The following is a 26,213-nucleotide window of genomic DNA, read 5'->3' on the forward strand; positions in this document are numbered from 1 at the left end:
AGAAGTTATGGTTTCTACGGGACAATACTAGAGTATTTTAAGTATAATATTCTTGGATTCACCTGCTGCTCGAAGCTCTAGTTTTAGATTTGGAAAGCAATACATCAAGAATCGGTTGACTCCTGACTGTCAAGAACCAAAATTGAAAGCAGTGTGCAAGTGCTTCGCGCATGCGCAAACCGAAGAGGCCGCTCAACTTCTGTTCACGGCGCGCTGGAAACGCCATAACTGGAACCGGGGGATTCGGTTTAGGGCTCACTGAGGTAAGATGTTGGCCATATATTACTTATAACTGTTAGCGATGTGTTTACACTGCACATAACGACTTTATATACATACTTTATGCAAAGTGGGACTGTGGCTTTTTTCCAAGAATAATCTGAAGCGCTAGCTAATAGGACACGCCTATAGGACTGGAGCGTGTACGGGCCGCGCGAGGGTCTCGCGCCCGCATGCAGCTCATATGGCTCTGAGGTATTTTTAGAACGGAACGAGAGCGCGTTTGCTCCAAGTTGACCGTCACTATTCAAACTCCGAGTCAATATTTAATAAAGTAACGTTCACTTCAACGTAAAGCACAACTTTTTCCTCATCACAGTTTAGCCGGCGAGTTCGCTGTAGACAGTTAGCACGTCGGCTAAAGCTACAATGAATCAGTCTACACCGAGGCCAATGAAAGCTATCTTAGCATGTTTACTTCAATCAAATGGTGGTTGCGGTTGGAAGGAATGATTCCAACCACAACTCGGAAGTCATTATATCGTCAGTGATTGATTTGAATTTGAGTTAGTTTGCAACCAACCTAACAGTTACCAAGCTAAACATCTTTAAAATCCTCTTTGGAATGGCAAGACGAATGTTTTTTTATATACAGACCAGTAATTAATTTAAGTTTCCTTTTATTTAGCTTCTCTAGCTTAACAAGTAATCGTTCCAGCGTGTTGGGTTTAAGTTAGTTATTGTCACCCATACATTTGTTAGATAAATTGCCATTAACAGCTCTAACTAACTAAAAACGTTACCCCAGAACTATAAAAACAACGATTGTACGTGTTTGATTGCTGGGCACACTATACATTTTGGAGGAAATTCATCTGTTCAAGTTTGAAAGACTGCAGTGAATCATGGCCCAAGCAAGCACATGATACATTAACCACCAGCCAAACTTGCTGACAAATCTGTATGAGTGTCTAACAGGGTGGAGCAGGAGCGTGTCAGATTCCATGAGTTTCTATAAAGAAGTTTATAAAGGCCTGTTCACATCAAGGAGGATCACTATAAAGTTTTAACAATTGTTATAATTTATGAGAATACCGGTAGGTAAGTCCACACCACAAGTTACAAGTATTATGATAACTCTACAGAGGAACAATATCAAAATGATTTTTCCTGGCTGATGGGATATAAACATCAGCAGCCAATCAGAATCCACCCAACATTAAAGGATTTTTTTTTTTTTACCTTTATTTTACCTGTAAAGAAGCACATTGAGATTAAGAATCTCTTTTACAAGGGCGTCCTGGCCGAAACTGACAGACACAGAACATTTGAGTGTAACAAATAACATCCAACAATACAAACACATATACACACACAAGCAACTCTAGTACAATTTCAATATCAAAAACATAACTAGCTAAAACATCTACAGCCCGATGTTTAGTTTATTTGGACCTTGAACCGTTTGGCTCCCATTAAGTCCATTATATGGAGAAAATCCTGAAATGTTTCCATCAAAAACCTTAATTTCTTTTCGACTTAGGAAAGATCTTGGATGACATTGGGGTGAGTAAATTATCAGTAAATTATTAATTATAATCAAATTATTATTTATTTTTTTTAAATGAACTACTCCTTTAATTTTGTTGTCAAACAACAAAGATACCTTTAAGACAAAGGAATCAGGATTAATAGCCTGTATTTAATTCAGTCAGGACTAAAATACTACCCAGTGTTATTTTCCATTATTCAGTTTCTGTATTTATGAATACTAGTGTTAGACTTATTCAAAAACTTTTTGTGCTACTTTTTTCAATTTAATTAAACAATTTAAATCAAGCTTCCTTGTGTTGTGGGGTACAATAATACCCCATTGTAAAAATGCAATGAGCGCAAACATTTAGGCGCGATAAATATAATAATCTTGTTTGGAAATTTTTTGTACTTGTGATCTTGTCTATTGTTGTCATTTGTCAACCCTCAGTAAGTCATATACATTGAGTCACTCATTCTGTCTCCACTAGTGCCTGTAGAAGGGTGAATCAGAATGGGAGACAAGCCGATTTGGGAACAAATAGGATCCAGCTTTGTGCAACATTACTATCAGCTGTTTGACACAGACAGGACTCAACTTGGATCAATATATGTGAGTATTGTGTTTAGTTCCTTTGCTCAGGATAGTTCTCTCTTGACTAGTCCTTTAAGGCTCTCCCACACTAAAAGATTTTTAAAAACTTATCAGATTTTCAAAATGTAAGAGACCTCAAACGTGACGATAAAAACGTATATATTTAACAGTTTTGTTCCGAGTGCCTTGACATGTGACTTAGACAGCACACCACACACTAACAGATTCAATTCACAAACAACCGGAGTCCCCACTGTGAACACTGGAAATCTCGCAGTCAGACGTGACTTTAGAGTAAGCAAACATGGCAGACGACGACAAGACAAAATGGTGATAATAGAGTTGGACTGTTTTTTAAAGGGGTGGTATAATGCCCTTTTCACAAGATGTAAAATAAATCTCTTATGTCTCCAGAAATGAGTATGTGAAGTTTTAGCTCAAAATACCCCACAGATATTTTTTTATAGCATGTTAAAATTGTCACTTTTTGAGGCAGAGCAAAAACGTTTTTGTGTCCGTTCCTTTAAATGCAAATGAGCTGTTGCTCCAGGTACAGAGGGCGGAGCTTCAAAAAAGCTTGTGTCCTTTTACCTCACACAGACATGCACTGGAAATTTCAAAAACCTTCAGCCTTTTATGTTAAACCGGAGTCGACAATGATGGAAAGACTCAAGAAGAACATGTAGAATGCAACAGGACATTTCTGAATGGTTAGTTGATGAATTTATGTAGCTTATGTGTAGTTATCTTCTAGTCATTGATTAGCATATTCTGTCATGATAATCTACAAATCGTGTTCCCGGGGGCGGGGCCTATGTAAATTTTAGGGTTGGTGATGTCACTAACCTGGGAGGCGTTTGTTGTAGTCCTTCCTTAAACTGTATACGGGACACCCAACTTTACTTCGCTATATTACTATTAAATCCTAATCTAATTATGACAAACTGTATATAGTTGGAAACTAAAGGTCTGCTGTTTTTTTTTTTTTTTTGGCTACAAATTATGTAGGAAGAGTAACCGATGGATTTTTGACAATTAGTGCACCTCAAAAAACAGGAGTTCTGACCTTTGTCACAAAAAGTTGACACACACACCTTAAATAATTGAAACTTTGGTTTTCATGCTAAAAATTCATAATAAAACATATAATCTAGTATTTTTCAATAAAAATATAATATTATCCTTTAAAAAGTCTAATATATATATTATCCTCTAAAATATATCATCCTTTTTATTATATTACATATTTTAGTAGTTAACATAAAGTAGGGATCATTTGAAAGCTTACAAACTCCGAATTCATCCTGTGAAAACAATTTGGAAATTTAACATTGCATTACCATAGAAACGGTATTATCTAAGTACCAAAATGAAAGATCTGTTTCTATTGGTCGCTCTCCCTTGGTGCAATAATTTGTCCACGCCCACTACGCAGTCCCGTCAGTCTGATTCTGGCCGAGTGAGGGGTTATAGAGTGCATTATAGGTTGCGTTAGATATAAGATATAACACGTGGGCTTAATAATGGCCTAAAGAATATACATTTTGATCATTATTTACATTAACAATTTTATAGAATTTAATATTGCATAATACAGATGCATGAGCCATTTCGGAGCGCTCAGTCTTTTTCAGCCATGTTCAAGGATGTGCTAAATATGACCATGGCTGATGACAAACACTAAAATGCCCTAACAAAATCCAAAGTTTGATTATATTTCACTCTACCAAACTTTTATAAACTCTTGAACTCTACACAGGTGACATTATACAGCTGCTTTATTGCACTTTCTGCTCATTTGCTGCTGGCTTTCTTGGCCATTCACCTTTGATCCTATTATAAATTTCTCATTTACACAGCCTTTATTCTTATAAGGCCCTAAATCAATGAGATTCATCTTGTTATTCCATTTAAAATGCCAAAAACTGGTTTGGTTTTTTTTAAGTACAGTAGTTATTTTTGCTCGAGTCTCAAACACAGTTTGTTTGATTGTATAAAAAAGACACAAAAAACTAAATTCAATCACTCTTAACACACCTCGCACCACAGGAAAATCTGATAAGAGAATGAGTAAGAACCATCAAGATAATCGGGTCTTCACCTAGCTTTGTTGGAAGGGGGGAATTAGGCAAAAAATCGGCCCGATTGTCTTGTAGTGTGTGGATGCCTTTAGCTAAGAGAGAGAGAGATATCAATTAGAAATGTTTTTACTGTCTCTCTGTCTTGCCATCACGTTAGTGTTCAAAGCGTCCCTTGGTTTATGTCTTGCAGAGTGACGCTAGATGCCCAGTAACAAACGAGTTTTGTCGTGTGTTCAACAGAAGAGTCTTTTCAGGCCAGAATTGTTGTTTGCCTAAAATGCTTATACTTGGATCTATATATTGAGCAACATAAAAAAGATGTTAAGTAATATTGATGTTGGATATTTGTTGAGGAAATTTAACAAACAACATATATTAGTATAATCTGTAGATTAAACAGTATTTGTTAATTTAAAAAATGTTCTGCTGTCGATTGGTAACCTTTTATCTCCATTTATTTATTTCAATAAATCATTGCTATTGGTCACCCTTTACATCTAACCCTATCTATCTATCTATCTATCTATCTATCTATCTATCTATCTATCTATCTATCTATCTATCTATCTATCTATCTATCTATCTATCTATCTATCTATAAAAGGCTAATGTTTTATGTATTTGAGGAGCAAAGAAGTGTGTGTTGGTCTAGCATTTGTCATTGAGTCGTAAACAATACTGTCTTAAATGACCTGTGTATAGCACATTGTTTTCAGTAATACAAGATTTTGGCCAAATGACAGAATAAACTGAGCACTTTATAACCCGTAAATTGATGAAAAGGTAATGCGATGCACTTACTGCCTCAGATGCAGCCGTTCTAATGACGGACAAAATGCAAATTTCTGAAATTCTCCAAAGTTCGCTGGTTAAAAAATTTTGGTAAAATGTTAATAATATAATCGACACATCAAAGTCTGATTATATAAAGCCATAGGAACTTTGACAATGCGGTTTAATTGTTTGAATTTTATTTATTTATTTATTTTTCATTTTCTGAAAAGTTGTGTTTTTGGAGATACAAGGTTTCCACCCGACAGCATAGAGATTATATATACGTGTGTATATAAATGTACGTATAATGGCGCTTTTCCACTGCATGGTACGGTACGGTACAGGTCGCTCCGGCTTGCTTTAAAAGGTACCACCTCTGTTGAGGTTCCAAGCGTACCGTACCGATACTAAAATGTGACGTGAACGCACTGCAGATGACTGATTGGTCAGAGTCAGACAGAATCGTTTAACATTTAACATTTATTCATTTAGCTACGCTTTTATCCAAATCGACTTACAATTGCTATATATGTCAGAGGTCGCACGCCTCTTGAGCAACTAGGGGTTAAGTGTCTTGCTCAGGGACACTTTGGTGTCTCACAGTGGATTCGAACCCGGCTCTCTCACACCAAAGGCATGTGTCTTATCCATTGTGCCACCACCACCCCTGGAGTGGATAAACTACGGTCAGACTATAATCCCACCCACTTTCAAGCGGTACTAACTGCAGTGGAAAAGCAAACCGAGCTAAAGCGAAATGAGCCGCGCCGAACAGTACTGAGCTGTACCACCAGCAGTGGAAAAGCGCCATAAGACTGCTGCACTATCTACATATTGGCTTATTTAGCTCATCTACATGTTCTTTTTCTCTTAGATTGATGCGTCATGCCTTACGTGGGAGGGTCAGCAATTCCAGGGAAAAGCAGCCATTGTCGAAAAGCTTTCCGTAAGTATTTGTGTTTTTTTTTAGAGGTGGAATTTGATTCAAAGTAGTTTAATAGGATAGGGTTCAAATCATTTATCGGCAGATATCGAGATGCCGATTTTATATATATATTGTGCATCCCTAGTAGTAAGGTATCTTTCCATTTAAACATAGATAATTCGTACATCATTTTTCGTTTTTATCTTTTTCAGAGCCTGCCCTTCACAAAAATAGCTCACAGCATAACAGCACAGGACCACCAGCCCACCCCTGATAGCTGCATAATGAGTATGGTAGTAGGCCAACTAAAAGTAAGTACATTTTCTTTAAATTTAGTTTTGGTTTCTGACAGTTATGGTATTGCAGCAACGCTTGAGGTGAACAGTTTTGGCAAATATGTATGTGTTAAAGGTCTAAAAGGGTATTCTTGCCCATTTGAAATGCATAACATCACCTTAATCCCAGTGGCATTTAAATGGAGAGCAGCCGTGGAAGGTTTCATACTCTCTTGATTTTCCCTCTCACCTAACGTGACATGGTAGTGCATAGTCAAAGATTTCATAAGTGTTTCAGAGCTGTAGTGTATGTGTTTGTCTATCAGGCAGACGATGACCAGGTGCTGGGCTTCCACCAGACCTTTCTGTTGAAAAGTATCAACACTGCCTGGGTTTGCACCAATGAAGTCTTCAGGCTTGCCCTGCACAACCTTTGAGCTTAAAGGCTCTCATGGTCACATGGCTTTTCCTCCTCCTAATAATGTCTGTAAGGACCAGTGTCCGCTTAGGTTCACGCACACCATACAAGCTCTCTACTAACTGCTTAAAGCTGTGTTCAGATCAAGCATGATCAAGTGTGTGGATCTAGTGTGGAGGGAATGTCATGACATGCTGCATTTGTTGATGCCAATTTGCCAGTTTGTTGATTTCGTTGTGCCTTTGCAGGTTCAAAACAACCTATGAATGAGTGACGTGAAAAAAAGCGAGTTAAACTTACTGAGCTCTGACTTTTATTTTGACCTCGAGATTTTTAATAAAGAGCTCTGTATTTTAGCCATCATGAGATAACACGAGTTCCTTCAGAAGAAAAACTAATTTGAACTCAGTGTGTGAATGGCACTTTTTGTTTCAGTTGCATTTATTGCATAAATATTTAGTTATTAAATATTTGACCAGTAGGGTCAAATTAGTTTTAATTTTGTATTTATTACGTTTTAAATTAGGTTTTATTTTTATATATTCATTTTTAATTTTAATTTAGGTTTTTATCGTTTTAAATAATCTAAATTGTTTTATTCTAGTTTTATTCATTTTAGTACTTCGGCTCAAAGTTTTTTCAGTTAGTTGCCCAGGCATTAACTTAAAGTTGTCGTTTTTTCTAATATTTATTTTCTGTTTATTTTCATCTTTGTTTTTAATAAAAAAATTATCCATAGTTTTAGTTGACAATAACAACACTGCACTGATGTGGACTAAAAGAGTGTTTAGTGATGCACGATGTGAAAATTTGTGGCCGATACAATAACCGTTATTAATATTGCTGTTATGGCCGATACCGATAACCGATAAAACGCATAGCGAGGATTAGGGCTGCACAAACAATTTCACCGGATGACTTGAATTGCTTAGCAATTAAAAAAAAAAATTCTATATTATATCGGCGGGCGATATATCGTGCACCACTAACATTGTTAAATGTGTACTAAAATGACATCTCCAAGTTTTAACAGAGTTTAACAGAGAACGGTGCATGGGTTATCTTGCACTGAAAGCAATTTATAACCTTGTTAACCTTCTATTGCTTGACTTACATCAATGTGTGTATTTAAGGAGATAGTTCACCCTAAAATTAAAATTAAGTTATCATTTACTCACCCTGGTGGTGTTCTAATGCTGTACGCCCTTCTTTGTTTTATTTCGGACCACAAAGGAGAATTTGGCAGTGAATAGTGACCAGCGTCAAACTTGTTAATAAAGACGCAAAAGTATCACAAAATGATCCCATGCAGCTCGTTTCATATATTCCAAGTGTTTTGGTGGTATAACCGAAATTGAATGTATCTTTTAATGAATATCCTGACCTTGGCCGTTGAACTCTGCACGGCTATGCCACGTGAGGCTCTCCGACTTGTGTACACAAGTTGTGTGAAAAATCAAGATTACTTAAAACCACGACATAAAATGCATTGGCTACATAGATACAAGCATCCATGTACTTTCTCCAGCCCGGGAACACCGGTTATCAGATGACAGTCAGAATGACTCAATAACTTCTTGTTAGGATGAACACAATGGATATATTCACCTTAGAGAAGGTACTCGGATGGATTATTTTTCATATCGTGTTTTTGGTAATCTTGATTTCTCACAACTGCAGCGCTAGAGTCTCATGAACGTGCAGTGCAGTTGAGCATGAAAGACCATGGCCAAGGTCAGGATTTTTGTAAAATATACATTAAATTTCGGTTTGCTTTTCACCAAACCCTATTGAATTCCACAATGAACGCTTATACAACACTTGTTGCATGGGATCATTCTGTAATACTTTAGCGTCTTTTTTAAAAAGCTTGATGCTGTTTGCTATTTACCGCCATTACTAGCATGAGCAAGACAATTCTTAAAAATTCAGATTTTGGGGGTTGAAAAAGAAAAAAGGGAATACGGCATTAGAACAACACCAGGGTGAGTAAATGATGACTTCATTTTAATTTTAGGGTAAACTATACCTTTAATAAAATACAATAACTTGTCTTGGGTTATTGTATTATTTATAGTGATTCATTACTGAAGATAATTTGAGCCCAGAACTAGGCTCAGTGTTTATGAGAAACTGACCCAGATTGTTTATCACCTTTCCATGCATTTGTCTTGTATACAGTCTTGTTTTTTATTTTTATTTCACCTTCTCTGACCAACACGTCCTTTTAAAAAAAATATGAATTAAATTAACTCCTTATTGGGGAAAACTCGAGAATATTTGTGACAGACTCTCAGCCTTTCTGTATCTGAATTAATTTGCCTTGAAATTTGCTAAACATATCTGAAAACATGCATGATTTTTGATTAAGTGTAACAGAATTTTAATTTTTAGCTCTGGTTTAGCTATACCCCTTCTGTTTAATGAAGCGCTGCATCTTTCGTCTAAGTCTCGGTGTTTCTGCTTCGTCTAGGCAGATGATGACCCCATCATGGGATTCCATCAGAGCTTCATCCTGAAGAACATTAACGAGGCGTGGGTTTGCACCAATGACATGTTTCGCCTGTCGCTGCACAATTTTGGTTAAATGCCCCATGGCTAGCAGGAGGGAAGTGGGGGAAGGTGGAGGATGGGGCCCGCCCTGATGACGCCTGAACCTGTCAATCAGCCCTTCATTCATCACACTAAAGAGAAACGGCACCGGATTACAGCAGTCAATCACAGAAAACATGCAGTACTGCCTCTACTCCAGAAATGACATGTTTCTTTGCTGAAAGCCCACACATCCATCAAACTGACCCTTTTCCTTCCCCAACCTGCATGATGATGGGGAGCTTAAAGATCAGAGGACGCCCTGACCAGGACAAATACGTATTAACCTAACCTCGGCTGTTTGATATTTACGTTTTAGTTGCTGATTTTTGACTTTGAAATAACAACTGTCTGTCTTTGTTTGCTTAAGTACAAAGTGTTATCAGCTTGTTTTTAGAATATGCTCCGTGAATTTAAATTTTTTTTGTTGTTGTTGTTGTTTTTGCCCCCCTTGGAAATTGGTGTCTCCATTCAGTGTGATGTCAGGTTGCTCTAGCTATCCAAAGAACACAACCCTAATTTCCCCTTCCCCTCAGACCAGTGTGCTTCCCGATTTCTGCTCACTGCTCTCTGTGACAATAATTACCAAGCCACGATACACAATAAAACCTTTGACTTTTTCTTAACAACGTCATCTTGTTCATCCCCCCTGTCTGGTTGTGCCTCTACCTTCTTTCCCCTTTTCTAAGCTTGACTGTTCATATTTTTGATACTGTTTCATATTAGATTCTCTCATGAAGGTTTTTGTTTTATTTGAGAAAAGCCAAACACAACGGAGACGGTATTTCTCTTGTTATAGGTGGCCAGTGTCTCCTGAAGCAGATGTTCATACTAAAAATTATTTTCTATGTAACCCTAACCCTATGCATGGTAGAATCATCAATGGATGCTCTTGTTGAAAAAAAGGAAAAATTATATGCGTCCTCTAATGATGCTACATCACATGGCAAGTTTAGGTATGGATAAGAATGAGTTTGAGACAAACAGAAAACCCCCAGAAATGCAGATTCATTTTCATTTAGTCTTTCAATTTTAGTTTAGAGGCTTCTTTTCCCCAGAATGGGACGTTATGTTTCATATGCTTTTTATGTTTTGTTAGTTTGAATGTAAATGCCATCGAGTTTGTAGTGCCCAAAGCTGTTATTACCTTCAATGTTTAGGGTTAAATTTTGACATTACCGTCTTAAGAAGGATCACTAAGCATGAAACATGACATCAAAAATACTAGTCTGTGGGAATAAGAGGTGATTCTCTTCATTTTCACATGTTTACACTAAAGGAGTTATGCTCATTGTTTAGGGTTAGAAAATCATATTCATAAAATATGATGGCCTTTGTGCCAAGAGATGGTACAGATATTTTAGAGAGATGTCTTCTGAGTTGTAGCTTTTTGCACTGAAATATCTAAACGGATAGAACATAACGAGTCGCCTTCTCGCATATTTTTGCTGGGCAAATACATGTATTGTTCACGTACGTCATGCTTGCTCGAACCTGCAGAAACACCCTCTCATTTGTGGTTTGAGGGGAATAGCAAAAAAAAAAAAGAATAGATTTTTTCCAACTAAAACAACAGTAATGCAATGTGAATACAGTAAGAGACTACTTCAGTTGCCTACATGTATGTGGAAATAAAGGAGATCAAAGTAAAGTGTGATATTGTTATTTCTGTAGGTGGTGAATGAGCTAGGCCTAGTTGAAACATTTTTTTTCTTGCTTTAGATGATTTTCTGACAACTACTAAACATGAAACAAGTAAAATATATTGATAATAACACGACAATAAAACAGAAATATTTATTAGTGATCTCTAAAAACAGGTATCTTTTTTAATGTAAGCGTCTGTCAAGTCAAGTTAGGTGATTCTGTCCGGAACTAAAGAAATCCTGCCAGCAGAGGCGGGGGAATGAAATACAGGGAACGCTCAACGGAAGTTGAGGGACGGTTGCAAGCTTTAATGAGGGGCGAGCTCAGATACTTAATTAAACTTGAGAATTTGACCGTTTCCAGCGAATTAATCCCCCCTTCCCTACTTTATGGCTTCCAGTTCCAATATGGACATAGAGGGCGCGACCCAGCACCTCCGGGACATCTTAAAACTGGATCGTCCCGGTAATTCGGCCGGTAAGTTGCCGGGGAAGGGAGCAGCTAGGCCGCGGTGCGATGATGCTGCGCAGCGCTTGATTTCAGCGCGAGCCACCTGACTATAGTTGCTCAAAAACGCGGGACAACACTAACTAGATTTTATATGTGGCAAAAATTATTATTTTGTGTAATATTGTGATTGACTAAAAGGGGTTAACGTTTATGTAGCAAATAAGGTCCACACTCCTGCTGGCGCAGCAGCAGCTTTGCTGAGACAGAAAGTGTTGAGTATTAATTGCGACGATATGAGAATAAATTTCATTCAAGAGTCTAAAACACTTCATATTTATCATTATGAGGTGACTTGATAACCGTGACCACAACAAACATTGTTTTTATCGAATTTGAGAGAAGGCATGTAAACATTTTTTTTAGAAACCTTGACAACTTTTTATGCATCATCGCTACGGGGTTTCTGCAGGTCTTAAAAAGTCTTAATTCATCCTTACACAAACGAAGGCCTTGAAAAAGGGCTTAAATCAAAACAGAGAGTCTTAAATTCATAAAGGCATGGAATTAAATGTTACATGTAACGTTACTAATCTAAAGCGTCTGAAATCAAGATACACTCATTGGAGAAGCAAAATGTAAAATCAAGTCTTGAAAAAAGTGACATGCTTAAACCAAAACCAAATGTCAATGAGTGATAAAACCTTCCATTTGAATTAAGTTGTTTTTTTCTGATCTCATCAGGCAGACTTGATCTTGTTTTAATCATAAAATCACATCATTTTAATCAATTTCACAGAAAGCAAGACGTAATATCTTAGGTCTTAATATCTTTGCTTCTCCAGTAAATGTATCTTGTTTTAAGAATGTTTAGATTTTTTTATTTTTTTTTTTGTACTGGAAAACAAGACAAAAACACAGATGAAGAAATTTATCTTTTCTTTTTCTGCCAGAAGGTACAGTAAAACTTGTCTAAATTCCAGTGGTTGGGAGAGATACATTTATTTATTTAGCTGACGCTTTTATCCAAATTGACTTACAATCGCTATATATGTCAGAGGTCGTACGCCTCTGGAGCGACTAGGGGTTGAGTCTTGCTAAGGGACACATTGGTGTCTCAAAGTGAATTCGAACCTGGGTCTCTCACACCAAAGGCATGCGTCTTATCCATTTCGTCACCACCACCCCATATATACAGTAAATAACACTATTTATAATAGTGTAATATAAATAGTGTAAAACACTATTTATAATATATGGTGCCCCCTTAAAAAAAATCAAGACTCACATGAGTGACATCCTGTACTTGCACAGTGGGCAGATCTCAGAGCAGCTTCAAGCTAGTTGGTTGTAACCTAGTTTGTATTGGAGTTTGGTTATAAAAATAATTTAGTAATGGATACCTGTTGAAAGTCGTATCTTCAAGCTTTGAAGTGTTGCTAATACAAATCATTGTTTCTTCTGCCTTTGACACTTAGAGAACATATTGATGTAATTTATTCCTTTCTATAAGTTATAAATAGCTAACATAACTTATGTAATATAATTCAAGTAATTATTCTAGCGATATGTAGGCCTAATGCTAGATAAGGTTTGCTAGTACATTTGTAACAGGGTTCAGTTGTTATGGGAAAAGGGAGGCGGGAACCGGCGAACATTCAACAAGTTTAATAATAAATAAACAAATACAAAATGAAAGTATAAGCCAGCAGCCCCTCACGGACAGAACATAAAATCAGGCCTGTTCCTCTTTCCACTGTCGTCGCTCCTCCTTTGTTTTTGCTCCTCCTGTAGAGATACGAGACCGATGCGTCTCACAGGTGTCCTTCATTATCACTCACACCGCCGGCCTCGTGCCGCTCTCATGTCCTTGTCCCTCGGCCTCGTCCTGCTCGCCACAATATTATTTCAGCAACATGACAAAAGCCAGTGAATTAGCAGGTTTCAATTGTTGCTTTGCACAGTGCGTGACATTTTATCTACATGTAACGTGGCTAGAGTTTTGACACCCGAGTCAATGGGCTCTGTCTAATTCTTTCTTTTTCGCTTGGTTATCGTCATCATTTCGTCTTTGTTTTATGAGCAGGAGCCACTCAAGAATATGCAGTTTAGGTTGTTTCTCCGCCATTAGCACAACTGCAGTACACCGGCAAACTTGAGTTTGGTTTGAATGACGGTGTGTTGTGCAAGAGGGGTGTGATCAGCACGTACATGAGCGTGATTGACACTGCTGTTAGGACATAATGACAGTTTTAACAAATATGTAAAAAAATTATATTTATTTACAAAAGTTACCTACTGCAGCTTTAACACGTGTGTGTGTGTGTGTATATGTATGTATGTGTATCCATATATAGACATATATATATATACATTTATATATGTGTGTGTGTGTGTGTGTGTATATATATAATATATATATATGTGTGTGTGTGTGTGTGTGTATGGAGTTTTATATATACACATACATACATATATACTGTTAAGCATAGATAATCATTTATATTGAGATGTTTTGGAAGTCAGAGGATGTACAGGTGCATTTAAGACTTGATTTATAAATCAAATATTTCCACAGATTCCTCATTGGTAGAGAGCCAGAGAAATCTATCTTTCAATGGAGAGTCGAATGGAGTTTTTGGAGCGGATATTATCAACGCAGGAGGACATGCAGAAATGGTGGAGCCGACTTCTCACAACTCAGACAAACTCAATGGACAGGACACACAGACTATGTATGTATTTGCAGTCATTAACATTGTATAATATTTATAACATAATTGTATAAAATTATTCTCATCCCTGAATAAACCATTATTGTTTTGATGTCATTATCTATATGATCTGTATTTTCATTATGTACTTAAAATATTTACACTACTGAAAGAAGTTTCATTTGTTTGATTAAAAATACATGGGAAAACTATGTGAAATATTGTTTCAATTTAAAATAACTGTTTTCTATTTTAATATTTTTTAATGTAATTCTTTCTTGTGATGGCAAGCTGATTACTCATCATTACTCCAGTCTTCTGAGTCACACGATCCTTCAAAAATCATTCTAATATACTGATTTGCTGCTCAATAAACATTTTTTTATCAATAGCTATGTTTGAATTCTAGTGTATGTTAAAAAAAAGAAGGTATTTCATAAGTCTGTTTTTTGTACCAGCTGCCTTTCAGGAGATGATGAGTCCACCTGTGTCTCCATCAGAGCAAACAATGTGGAAATTGTGTCCAGCCGTGACTCTAGTATTGACAGTAAGGCTCGTGGTAGCAACAAGGTGTGTAAATTAATTAATTAATTGTGCAAAACTGTGTTTGTTATTAGCAGTTCAGGGTTTCGCGGTCATGGAAAACCTGAAAATATAAGGATATAGTCATTTGAAATTAATAAAATCTTTAAAGTCATGGAAATTTCTTGTCAATAAATCTTCCAGCTAGAAAATATTTACTTAGCTTAGTAAAAACTCTATAATTTGATTTTTAAAAACCAACTATTGGGAAACTTGTAACGATTAATAGATCAAAATATGTAGAACCCCTGGAAATTGTTTTACACTCTGAATCTTTTCCTCATGACTGTCTTACAGGTTAAAATACAGCCAGTGGCCAAATATGACTGGGAGCACAAGTACTACTATGGCAATTTAATAGCCGTGTCCAACTCATACGTGGCTTATGCCATCAGAGGTCAGTTTGCAGACATTTTTCTGTTGCTGTCTTTGTACATGGCTCATTTAGCACACTCCTTTGAATAAAATGTTGACGGGATTCAAATGAATGGTTTGTAATTGTTTATCGCTCACAGGTGCAAACAATCATTCGATGATCCGTGTGCTGCAACTGGGCTCGACGGAGCGTTCGCTGCTGAAGGGCTTCACCGGTGCAGTCACAGACCTTGCCTTCGCCCACTTAGACTCCACCCTCTTGGCCTGCGTGGATGAAGCTGGAAACATGTTCATTTGGCAGCTCACTAGTCACAACGGCAAAATACAGTATCCTCTGTAGATGGACATTTACTAGACTTTTTTTTTTATGTTTGTTAAAAAAAGATTCACAAATACAGGAGGTTAATGAGATACCCAAAGTATTTTTTGTTTTAAAAATTAACATGATCAGTGTGACGAATATACCTTAAATAATATTAAAAATTTCAATTTATCACAAATTTCTCCTAAAAATCCTAAATCTGTCTCCTTTTCAGGTTGAACTAAAAAAGTCTGGATTTACATGTATTTGTAGTAAAAGTTTCACTTGAGTCCACTTTTGATATTCTACTGACTAAGTAACTTGCTAACGTGTTACAATAAGGTCTCATTTGTTAACGTATTAACAATGAGCAGGACATTTACAGTGTTTATTAATCTTTTGTAAATGTTAGTGATAAAAAAACCCGTGTGGATTAACTAATGTTAACACACAACTTTTTATTTTAATAATGTATTAGTAAATGTGGAAAAAACATGAACTAAGATTAATAAATGCTGTAGAAATCCTTACTGTAAAGTGTTACCAGTAACTTTACTAAGTATAAGTAATTTTACATAATACTAACTATAGTAACTTTACAGCAACTACATGTCAACTAACTCTCATTAGTGTATTAGACTGGTTAGGGTTCGGGTAAATGGAATAAGTTAACATGTAGTTGCAAAAGTTATTTATAATTAGTAGAATCTGTAGTGGGACCATCAAAATAAAGTGTTAGCAGATATTAAGCATACAGTCTACTAATACTCTGAGAGTTAGGTGACGGTTGCAAAGTTACTTATAGTTTGTAGATTATTTAAAGTGGACCACCGAAATAGTGTTACCTAGTGAAATGCTAATAAGCAGGTGATATTTCTCTTTAACATCGATGTCTCTTAGAGATGAAGTGATCGTTCACATCCACAGGCCTGAGGACACTCCACTTAATTCCAACCGCAGGCTCATCTGGTGTCCCTTTATCCCAGAAGACAATGATGAGAACCCGGAGGATGCGTGTCAGACATTGGCACTGCTTCATGAAGACAGAGTAAGTTTTTTTTGTGTGTGGAATTTGATAGTTTTATCACTGTCTTTCTGAAATGTCCCCATATTATTAGATTTTAAATGTTTTTAACACTATTACTCTCTTAACTGGATTTTTGCTTGTACTTGTAGGCTGAGGTTTGGGACCTTGACATCCTCCGATCCAATAACAGCTCATGGCCTGTGGATGCCACTGAACTGAAAGAGGGGTTTATCACTATTAGAGGACACACAGCAGTAAGTCCTGCCATCCTTTAGACTGCAGTGCTGTATTAACTAATTAAGAAATGCGATCCATTTAATGTAATCAATGGCACATAAATTAGTTATGTACTTATGTAGTGTGATGTTTATAATTAAACATATTACTTTTTCTATGCAGCGCATTAGTGAGGGAGCGCTGTCACCTGATGGCACTGTCTTGGCCACAGCAAGTCATGATGGATATGTCAAATTTTGGCAAATCTACATTGAAGGCCAGGACCAACCCAGGTACATGCTGGAGATGTTGTGAAATTGAACACACTGCAAACATTTTAGATTTGTAAGCTTGTTTTAATTTAAGAAATTAATACTCATTCAGCTAGGATGCATTCATTTGATCAAAAATGACAGTAAAGGCATTTATAGTGTTAAAAAAAGATTTATATTTCAAAAAAGTGTTGGTCAATTTTTTACAAAAATATTAAGCAGTACAATTGGTTTCAACATTGATGATAGAATCAAAATATAACAAAAATTCTGATAAAATATCTGAAATGTTTTTTTTTTTTGAGCACCAAATCAGCATCATCTGTCTTTTTATGCGCCTACGTACCTTTTATAGGTGTTTGCATGAATGGCAGCCACATAATGGACGACCCCTTTCCTGCCTGCTCTTTTGTGACAACCACAAGAAGCAAGACCCTGAGTGAGTTTAAAGTTCATTTAGTCTTCAGTGATCGCAATTACATTTTTGTCAGCATCTCAAGTCATCAGGGAATCTGACTCTGGGCTTTAACTGTCTTTGCCGTTGTCTTTACTCTTTGAAATTGTGTGTCTTAGACATGTGCTGTGTATCTTTGAATATAAAACCATTTTTGTTTTTCTGAAGAGTTCCGTTTTGGCGATTCCTGATCACTGGAGCTGATCAGAACCAGGAGCTGAAGATGTGGTGCACAGTGTCATGGACCTGCTTACAAACCATCAGGTCTGTTCTTAAGCCAAAAGCTCTAATTGAACTATGGAGCTTGCATGATCAATAGAGGTGTTTACATTTTTATTCGTTAGATATGCCCACAGTTATGTTCAAGCTTCAAAGGTTAGTTCACCCCAAAATGAAAAGATTTTCATCGCTCACCCTCATGTCGTTTTAAACCCGTAAGTCAATGGTTCATTTAGAAATCCAATTGAAGCTATTTAATGAAATCTAAGAGTTTTTTTGTCCCTCCATTAACTGTCCACTCAACTACCACTTTGTTGCTTTGTTCATAAAGAGATTGTAAAACTAATACTAATAAATTAATCATGTGTGTCCTGAAAATTTGGACTAAACCACTCAATTCACAAGGATTAGATTTACGATCTCTTATAAAAAATGTTGAAGTGACAAAGTGGTAGTTGTAGACTGTCAATGGAAGTACTGCAATCTCAGATGAAAGAATTCTCATTTTGGGATAAACCTACCCTTAACGTGATACTCCACTTTTTTTTGGAAATAGGCTCATTTTACAACTTCCCCAGAGTTAAACAGTTGAGTTTTACCGTTTTCAGATGTATTCAGCTGATTTTCTGATATTTAGAAGAATATCAGTAAACAGACAGGTTCTGGTCTCATTGACTTCCATAGTATATTTTTTTTCTTACTTTGGAAGTCAATGAGACCAGAAACGGTCTGGTTACTGATATTCTTCTAAATATCAAAAAAAAATTGGCTGAATGGATTCGAAAATGGTAAACCTCAACTGTTTAACTCTGGGGAAGTTGTAAAATGAGCCTATTTCCAAAAAAAAAGTGGAGTATCCCTTTAAAGCATTAAACTTTTGCCTATACCTTAACTCCATGGATGTGACCTAAATATGAATTTTAGAAGAACTGTTCATTTGTGTTTCAGGTTTTCTCCAGATCCATTTAACAGCAGTGTGCTACCCAGCCTGAAGGCCAGTTTGGACTTGTCTGCAGAGTTTCTTATCCTTAGTGATGTTCAGAGGAAGGTTAGACTCATTATTATTTCATATTTATTGCCCACATGTTTTGTTTACTCACTCTCATGGTGTTTCAAATATGTATGATTTTCTGTCTTCAACAATTAGTTATTCTGCAGAGTGTCCATGCTGCTCATTTAGATTCAAATTCCATTTTAAGTCGTTATTCACTGAAACCTAGCTCATATGGCGGCCTTGGTGAATTTACGGTGGCCGAAAAAGCTGAATGTACTGCCACTGAAGAAAATTAAAATTAAAAAAAGAGAACACCAACAAATTCAGTTTGACAACTCGTGCTGCAAATAGTGCTCTTAATGAAAGAGACAATAGTGCTCTTAATGAAACTAAATACAAAAAAGTGCTGCAAATAACACAGACCACGACTGAAATGTTTCACCGGGATTGCACACCGAATCGCGACCAGGTGGTGCGTTTCCTAAAAACTTTTAGCCAACTATGGTTGCAAGTTCCATTATTGGTAATGACAAAACTTCAGACTGTAGTTGGCTTTGGGAAACACACCCCAGGTTAATTCCCTGTGACATGATATATTGACTTTTCGCGGACGCCCTGTGCCACCTCCGTAAAGATGTCGATTGCCCATGCATAAATCTGCCACGGCACTGAAAAACTCTCCCTCTGGTGTAGCTCTTAAATGTTACTCATTCATATGTTTAGTCTTTTGGAAACATTGACGTCAAACCTGATGCAAAACGTCTTCAAGCACCAATTGTGGATGGGAGATGATCAGGAATCTAATAATTGTCTCACACCAGAAGAAACTAAAATTAGATCTGTCTGCAGGTTTTTGGAATTTCAGTTATTTTAGGACAGGTAGAAAGACAAAAAGGAAGTATAAAAGCACATTTAAAGTAAACCATGGTCAACTATCTAACTCTGTTTAATGGGACTCTTGAGCTTAGGTCAGTGTTGCTATTACAACAAGCAAACAATGACATTATGTAAGTAAATAACTGGTTGTTTATTGGCAGCTGATTCTGGGTTGTGCGTTTGATATGTAGGTGTTGTACGTCATGGAGCTGTTACAGAACCAGGAAAAAGGCCGTGCCAACTTCACTGCAGTTTCAGAGTTTCTGCTTACATACCCTGTCCTCAGCTTCGGCATACAGGATGTTGCCCGTGCACGATTGCGACACACTGAGGTCCTTCCCCCTGATGAGGAAAGTGAAAGCATGACAACAGGTCCGTTCCTCCCTTGTTTTAATGCTAGCTTTGCGTGTGCAAATGTTTGGTTTGCTGTAAGGTGAGTGAAGATGTGTTCAGATGACGCTTTCAATGCTGTTCCCTTTTGATATCTTCTCACAGAAGGAAGCCAGGGACCCTCAGAGTCCAAATCAGGAATCCAGATTAAACTCTACTGTGTGCATACAAAGTGAGTTATTTACATACAAAAAACATCTCTCGATGGAGGCATAAGAGTTGTATTCAGATATTCATATTTCATAACACTTATGCCTACAGATCACTACAGGATGTGCAGATCTGGTTTCAGCCCAATCAGGGGGCCTCATCCTCCCTTTTCATGCCTCAGTCTGGATCACAAGATGGCTTTGGTGAGTCTGGAAAGTATACTATTATTTTTTACATATGTTTCCGAGACCGTCACTACTGAATCTACAGTGCTATGGCAAAGAAATGAAGTATTTTACCCAAATTATTGTCTGAATTAAGGTGATGAAAAAAATCATTGTGTTGCGTGACTTGTTTATATATCTTATGTATTTAAATATGCATTTTTTATTTTAAAATTTAAATGTTATGCATTTTCACAATATGGGATTTTTTTGCATTTCGCTAGGTTTTTCTGACCCGCTGGCTGATCTGAATGTGGAAGCAATGAGCTCTGATAAGGAGTCTGGGGACAGTGGATCACAGAACGACCTGAGTAAAATTCTGCCGCTTCCATGTCCAGCTGACTTCATGAGTCCAGCCCCATCAGCCTTGCCCAAACTCATGACCCCGGACGCCTTTTTGACGCCCAGTGCTTCTGTAAGCCTTTAATATTATGAGTTCATCATTAGGTCGCATCAGTGATGGTAATTAATTATCCTTGCTGTCTTGTTTTTTCAGATGCCCGCCTCTCCTGGCAGCAGTGCAAGCAGCCTGACCATAGTCACGGCCATGAGCAGCTCAGACAGCGGTGCAAGGTGGGAGATTCAGCTCATTTTTGTCAAAAGTTTTCTTTTTCTTTTAACCCTAAAACCGTGTTCTGGACAAATGTGGGCAAAATAGTTTTGATTTATTTTTTAAAAAAATACTTCCTTGATCTGAGTGGTACAAGACTTGGCTACTTTTCCTAAGTTTGCCTCCTGAACACACACAATTTTTTTTTTGACCCAATTCTACAATGTTAGGTGGGTGAAAAAAAACCCCTCCTTAATCTTGTATTTGGGTCAAAAATGGGCACCCATAGAAATTAATTAATTAATGGGAAAACTTATTTAGAGCATTCTAAAATCAGCTAAAATAAGACACCAGGTGACCCCAAAGTCACTTCATCTTTAGGTTTTTGCTCTAAGAACTTATTGGAATGATATTTTAATGTAGTTTTTTTTTTTTTTTTTTAAATAAAACATAATAAGCATAATTTACATAGAAAATATCGTATTTTTGAAGTAAATAAATTAAAAAATACCTCCAAAATAAAAAAAACACCAAAAATGGATGGACATAACTTTGTCAAAGACAGTGATATAACATTTATAATAAATAAAAATTAGGATCACACCTGAGTCCTCTGTGCCCACAATTTGTACACAATTACAGGATTAAGGGCTATAAAGTGAATACGGATTAAGGGCTACGAAACATTTTTACCCTCTTGATTTTCATAAGTGTTTTTTTAATTTTTTTTAAGACTTTTGGATTTCACTGTATGAATTACACTCGGTGTACAAAAGTACACGCCAGAGTGTAAAATATGGGCCCCGTCACGCACTCATAGGCATTGTTCAATTATCTTTCTTCCAGGGGTGGAGATGATCTGAACCAGAGCCCTAAAATGTCTGTCGACTGTGGCAACACCAGCTTGACTCTGAGTGCCAGCGCTGGCAGTTCAAGATCCAACTCCATCCTTATCTCAGGCCTTGGGGAAAACATCCAGGTATTAATGGACATGGTAAATTGCATTTAGTGATATATTGTCTATTAGTGACAGTTGATGCGACTTTGTAAATGTAAACTAAGACTTTTTTTTTTAAAGAAATTAATAATGTTGTTTAGCAAGGATGCTAAAAGTGACAAGACTAGGGCTGCATGATTAATCAAAATTAAACATAGGCATTTTATGTATGTATTTATTTATTTGTATTAGAGATGGGGCCGATCCGATCTTAATAGTTTTGTGAGAAACGAATACATTTAAGGATTTTTTGATCATCAACCAAAATAACAGTATTTATCAGAAATGGAAATCTTTACTGTCTTTACTTTGTTGTTTTTTTAATGTCAATGCCATCGTTTTGTCTCAAGATGCACATCAGTAATGTTTTATAGTAAATGTCCTAATTAAACTAAAGCTTAATCTAAGCCCTGTTTGTGAAACCAGACCATAAATTTCCTAATTTGATCCTAAACTTGAATGGAGGAGTAAATGCTTATGTCATTAGTGTAGATCTAGCATGGGCAATATCCATATCGACTGTCCATCTGAACAAATCAGATCAGGTTTCAGCATTCACAAAATGACAGCTTAGACCTTCAGTCCTTTAGATTTGATTTAAATGAAAAATGTAACAATTCTTCTGTTTATCTGGCATCCCTCCATCCACTCTTCCATTTAAAATCCCCATCCGGTTAGGGTTTCTCTCCCCCACTGGTGCCTTCTCCATCCCTACTGCTTGAGGCCTCTCTGCTCTGCAAAGCTGCTCCTTACTCTCACAGACTTCCCCTCCCTTATTTCCCATCTCCTCCTCCACAGGTTTCCTCTCCAAACCCTCCTCTCTCCCTGGATCTCCAGGCCATAGATCCCATGATTGTCCCTCAGGCCTCTCCGACCAGAGCCCGCTCTCCGGATGTCATTTCATCTGCTTCTACGGCAATGTCCCAGGACATCCCCGAGATCGCCTCGGAAACCCTGCAGAGAGGACTGGCCGGTGCCGCCGCTGACTCGGCCTCCGTCCTGCATTCTGACAGCATGGCTTCAGCCGCATCGGTCCTCCACCTGCTGTCACAAAGAGCCCGGAGCGGTGCTGAGCACAGTTTGTTGCCTCTCGAATTGGGTGCAGCATCTGTGGATGGAGAACAAAGACTCAATAGCACACCCTCACTACTAGAGACGGCTCTGTCACAGGAGAACGCTGTAGCAGCTGGAGGTTCTTGTTCTGACAGCAGCGTGAACCATGCGTGGCCAGCAGCACCCGATATCACACGAGAGACTCGCAACAGCCTGAGAGACAATGGTTTGGGAGACTGGTGAGTTTCTGTCCTATTATTCTATATACCATAATATAATGTAAAAAAATATCATTTGTATTAGTGCTGGGCGGTATGACCTTTCCTGGATGCCAGCCCCAACTCAGCCCCAGCCCACAACATTTTTTGGTCGGGAAGTTCGGTCTGGACTCGATCCATTGAGGAGTAATTATGATCAGTCAAAAAATGATCGGGCCAATCAAATTGCCAGGGCGGGCTTTATACGATGATGGACAGATGATCTTCAGGGACGTAATCATCACGTTATCAAAGCGCGCTTAACTGGTTTCCCTCAAAGATGACTGCAGCTGGAGATGTATAGACTCTGCTGTCGCGTCTGTTGTAAAATGAATCGAATCGGGCCGGCAGTGGCTCAGTGGTTCATGTGGGTTGTCTACGAACCGAAAGGTTGGTGGTTCAATCCTCGGTTCCACCTGACCAAGTGTCGAGGTGTCCATGAGCAAGACACCTAACCCCAGCTGCTCCCGACGAGCTGGATGGCGCCTTGCATGGCTGACACCGCCGTCGGTGTGTGAATGTGTGTGTGAATGGGTGAATGTGAGGCAAAATGTAAAGCGCTTTGGTGGCCATTAGGTCTATGAAGGCGCTATATAAATGCAGTCCATTTACCATTTTACCATTTACCATTTTAATTGACAAACAGAAAACTGCAATCAAGGCATTTGTCGATCGGAAAGATATTTTTGGCTTCCTTCCTACATGATTCGGGAAAAGTGTAACTTATCAGCTCCGATGGTCGCTAAGAAGATGGGACGTAAAGAAAAGCCTGTGGTCGTTGTGGTTTCTCCTTTGGTCGCACTCATGGAGGACCAAGTAAAAGAACTAGCAACACTCGTTATTTTACTTCTAAAATAAGTAAGTTCTGTTGACAACTGTGAAATGCAAAGTAGTTGCCTTACTGCATTGCTCTGATTGGTTGTAGGTCTACCGACTATCCAATTGAGTGCAGAGTTGTTTTTTTTCCTGGTTCGGTTAAGATACGCCTTATAATCGAAGCCCAATGTCAGAAAATGAGCAGTATCAAACTCGTATTCTGACTAGAATGAGTGGGTTTTAACCACATTTTCTACTGACTGAGAGAGGAAATACTGCAGTAGATTGACTTAGAATGCCCTATTGTACTGTCATGAGTGAATATTATAGACAAATTCCACATTTATGGGATTAGTACAGGTGTGCAAGTCTTTTGCCAGCAGGTGGCGCTTTAGGAGCAGCAGAAATAGCGGTTTCCCTGGTAACGGCTGTACACAAAGCAGCAGTGCTCATAAACTCTGCTTTTTTTTAGGAAAGATAGATTCAGTTGAAATAACTTTGAAGATTTTCTAAAGACTTCAGACACATTCATATAAAAACACCTGCGCTGTGGTATATAAAAAATTCATGACAAAAATAAACACTGCTAGTCGGTATGAACCGGTATACCACCCAGCACTAATTTGCATATATATTTTTCATCTGTTTTGTGATTTGATGTTAATTTAATATTAACATTTTAGTATTGATTTATGTTTTGAAAAATTGAGAAATCCGTAATATTTGATGGTACAAAGCTAAAGCATTTGATAACTCTGTTTTGACTGTTTATTTCCAGCTCTAGGGAGGAAATAAAGGACAGGCACATTTCTTCCCCCTACCACAGGCGCACCTATCACCTGACTCAGAACGACAGTCAAGATGCAAGTGCAGAGCAGAGGTAAACTTTTTACATTTGAGCATCACCTATACAGATGTCAGCATCCTCTGCAGCTCAGATCCCATTACCATAGCCATTTTTAATACGGATTTGTTCAGTTTTGCTGTCTGTTCATTTTAACTGTCATACAAGCACTTTAGGAAGCTATAAAATGTGATTCTCAGTTTAAGGTAATGGGAGTATTATGAGGTCTGTGGCCACATAATATTAACATTAACACCAGCTGTGAAATAAATGTCTCACCAGTTGGCTGGTAACTTAATTAGGAACAGAAACATTACATGGATTCAATCCTATTTGTCAGAATATTATTCTGACCTTCGCTGACATCAGAGATGTGAGCAATTCAAATCAAGGACATGCAAACTGTCTGCTAAAGAAAACCTGTCACGACTCTCAATTTTGTATTTTTTTTCCCTCTAGGAATGGTATTACAAAAACGTCCTGTTTAGTGTTCTAAATGAGTTCTGCTCTGAAATGGGATTCTGAGTTTGGATGTTTCTGTAATACGAATCCTATAATGTGGGATGTATAGGATATTCTTCAAATTAAGCCACCAAAACGGTTTCTGTGCTTGCTTAGTCATTTTTTGTTATTGACATTTTAAAGGTACACTGTATTTTTCTTTTTTTCTTTTTTTCAAATAATTAGCCAATATATAAATCCTTCCAAAAATGTTTTTTGTCATACCTATTATAAGTGTTCATTTCAGACCTGATGGGATGTTTTTTTAATGGAAAAATGTTCAGCATTCTACTCTCTAGTCTAGTGCATGTTTCGACACATCGGGAAATAGAGAAAAGGTGCTCCGGCTACTTTGACGCATGTATGGTGTGGGAGTGGTGTAGGTTAGTTGTCACAATGAGTGAGAAAGGTTGACATTGTGAACGCAAATCACAAACCTCGGGGGAAACGCCCATTTAAAAAAAAAATGCAAACAGAGGAGAGTCTGCTGGCAAAAACATGGGGATTTTTTTGACAATCGCACAACCTATTCGATACTCTATAATTAAATCAACTAAACGAATATTCGAAAATCGTGACTCACCACTACTGCTTTATTAATTTACCTGGTGTAAAACCCAGACACCTCATAAATCACATAAATGTGTCTTTTTGTTGACGACTCTCCTACTACAGGATTTAACACAGAGTAACGGCTCACTAGCAGTTACAAAAGACGCTAACAGTCTGTCATAGGCAATTCTAGTTGCATTTTTCATCAATTGATTGCTTAAATTATCCTTCGACTATGTTCTGGCCCTACTATTTTTTTGGTCCAATGCCAAACTTACTTGCCGACCCCTGGTGTAAAGCATCATCTATTGTGAAGTGTCATCTCATCATGGTGGTTGTAGCG

General features: G+C 37.5%; 2 protein-coding genes across 5 annotated transcripts in view; both read left to right on the forward strand.

The window, feature by feature from the left end:
- Positions 1 to 136: 136 nt before the first annotated feature.
- nutf2 (nuclear transport factor 2) lies at positions 137 to 10,046 on the forward strand. Of its 2 annotated transcripts, none has more exons than XM_039683998.2 (5): positions 137 to 263; positions 2,244 to 2,365; positions 6,077 to 6,148; positions 6,340 to 6,438; positions 9,294 to 10,046. In XM_039683998.2, the coding sequence occupies exons 2-5, from the start codon at positions 2,267 to 2,269 to the stop codon at positions 9,405 to 9,407; spliced, it is 384 nt and encodes a 127-aa protein (XP_039539932.1). In that variant the 5' UTR covers positions 137 to 263; positions 2,244 to 2,266; the 3' UTR covers positions 9,408 to 10,046. The 2 variants fall into 2 exon arrangements, with proteins under 2 accessions (XP_039539932.1, XP_088972625.1); XM_089116499.1 differs by lacking the exon at positions 137 to 263 and adding an exon at positions 1,757 to 1,785.
- A 1,271-nt stretch (positions 10,047 to 11,317) lies between these two features.
- Positions 11,318 to 26,213, forward strand: part of edc4 (enhancer of mRNA decapping 4) — a 29,188-nt gene continuing 14,292 nt past the window's right edge. The window contains exons 1-19 of one of the 3 annotated variants that reach the window (XM_089116500.1): positions 11,318 to 11,536; positions 14,085 to 14,241; positions 14,679 to 14,790; positions 15,100 to 15,199; positions 15,318 to 15,504; positions 16,379 to 16,526; positions 16,655 to 16,759; positions 16,905 to 17,014; positions 17,349 to 17,432; positions 17,616 to 17,711; positions 18,615 to 18,714; positions 19,728 to 19,908; positions 20,032 to 20,098; positions 20,188 to 20,279; positions 20,525 to 20,715; positions 20,797 to 20,873; positions 21,697 to 21,829; positions 22,526 to 23,139; positions 24,752 to 24,853. In XM_089116500.1, the coding sequence (XP_088972626.1) occupies positions 11,449 to 11,536; positions 14,085 to 14,241; positions 14,679 to 14,790; positions 15,100 to 15,199; positions 15,318 to 15,504; positions 16,379 to 16,526; positions 16,655 to 16,759; positions 16,905 to 17,014; positions 17,349 to 17,432; positions 17,616 to 17,711; positions 18,615 to 18,714; positions 19,728 to 19,908; positions 20,032 to 20,098; positions 20,188 to 20,279; positions 20,525 to 20,715; positions 20,797 to 20,873; positions 21,697 to 21,829; positions 22,526 to 23,139; positions 24,752 to 24,853 (2,744 nt within the window). In that variant the 5' untranslated portion in view covers positions 11,318 to 11,448. Of the gene's footprint in view, positions 11,537 to 14,084; positions 14,242 to 14,678; positions 14,791 to 15,099; positions 15,200 to 15,317; positions 15,505 to 16,378; positions 16,527 to 16,654; positions 16,760 to 16,904; positions 17,015 to 17,348; positions 17,433 to 17,615; positions 17,712 to 18,614; positions 18,715 to 19,727; positions 19,909 to 20,031; positions 20,099 to 20,187; positions 20,280 to 20,524; positions 20,716 to 20,796; positions 20,874 to 21,696; positions 21,845 to 22,525; positions 23,140 to 24,751; positions 24,854 to 26,213 lie in introns of all 3 variants that reach the window. The other 2 variants (XM_039683994.2, XM_039683996.2) reach the window with 2 other exon arrangements.

Source organism: Pimephales promelas, chromosome 10 (genome assembly GCF_988280905.1).
Source record: "Pimephales promelas chromosome 10, fPimPro1.hap1.1, whole genome shotgun sequence".
NCBI classification, from domain to species: domain Eukaryota; kingdom Metazoa; phylum Chordata; class Actinopteri; order Cypriniformes; family Leuciscidae; genus Pimephales; species Pimephales promelas.

Bases quoted from the DNA above. Each gene is read 5' to 3' on its own strand.
- nutf2 (XM_039683998.2), top strand. From the start codon at position 2,267: ATGGGAGACAAGCCGATTTGGGAACAAATAGGATCCAGCTTTGTGCAA. The intron at 2,366-6,076 runs GTGAGTATTGTG...TTTTTCTCTTAG, and splicing joins CTCAACTTGGATCAATATAT to ATTGATGCGTCATGCCTTAC. The intron at 6,149-6,339 runs GTAAGTATTTGT...TATCTTTTTCAG, and splicing joins CCATTGTCGAAAAGCTTTCC to AGCCTGCCCTTCACAAAAAT.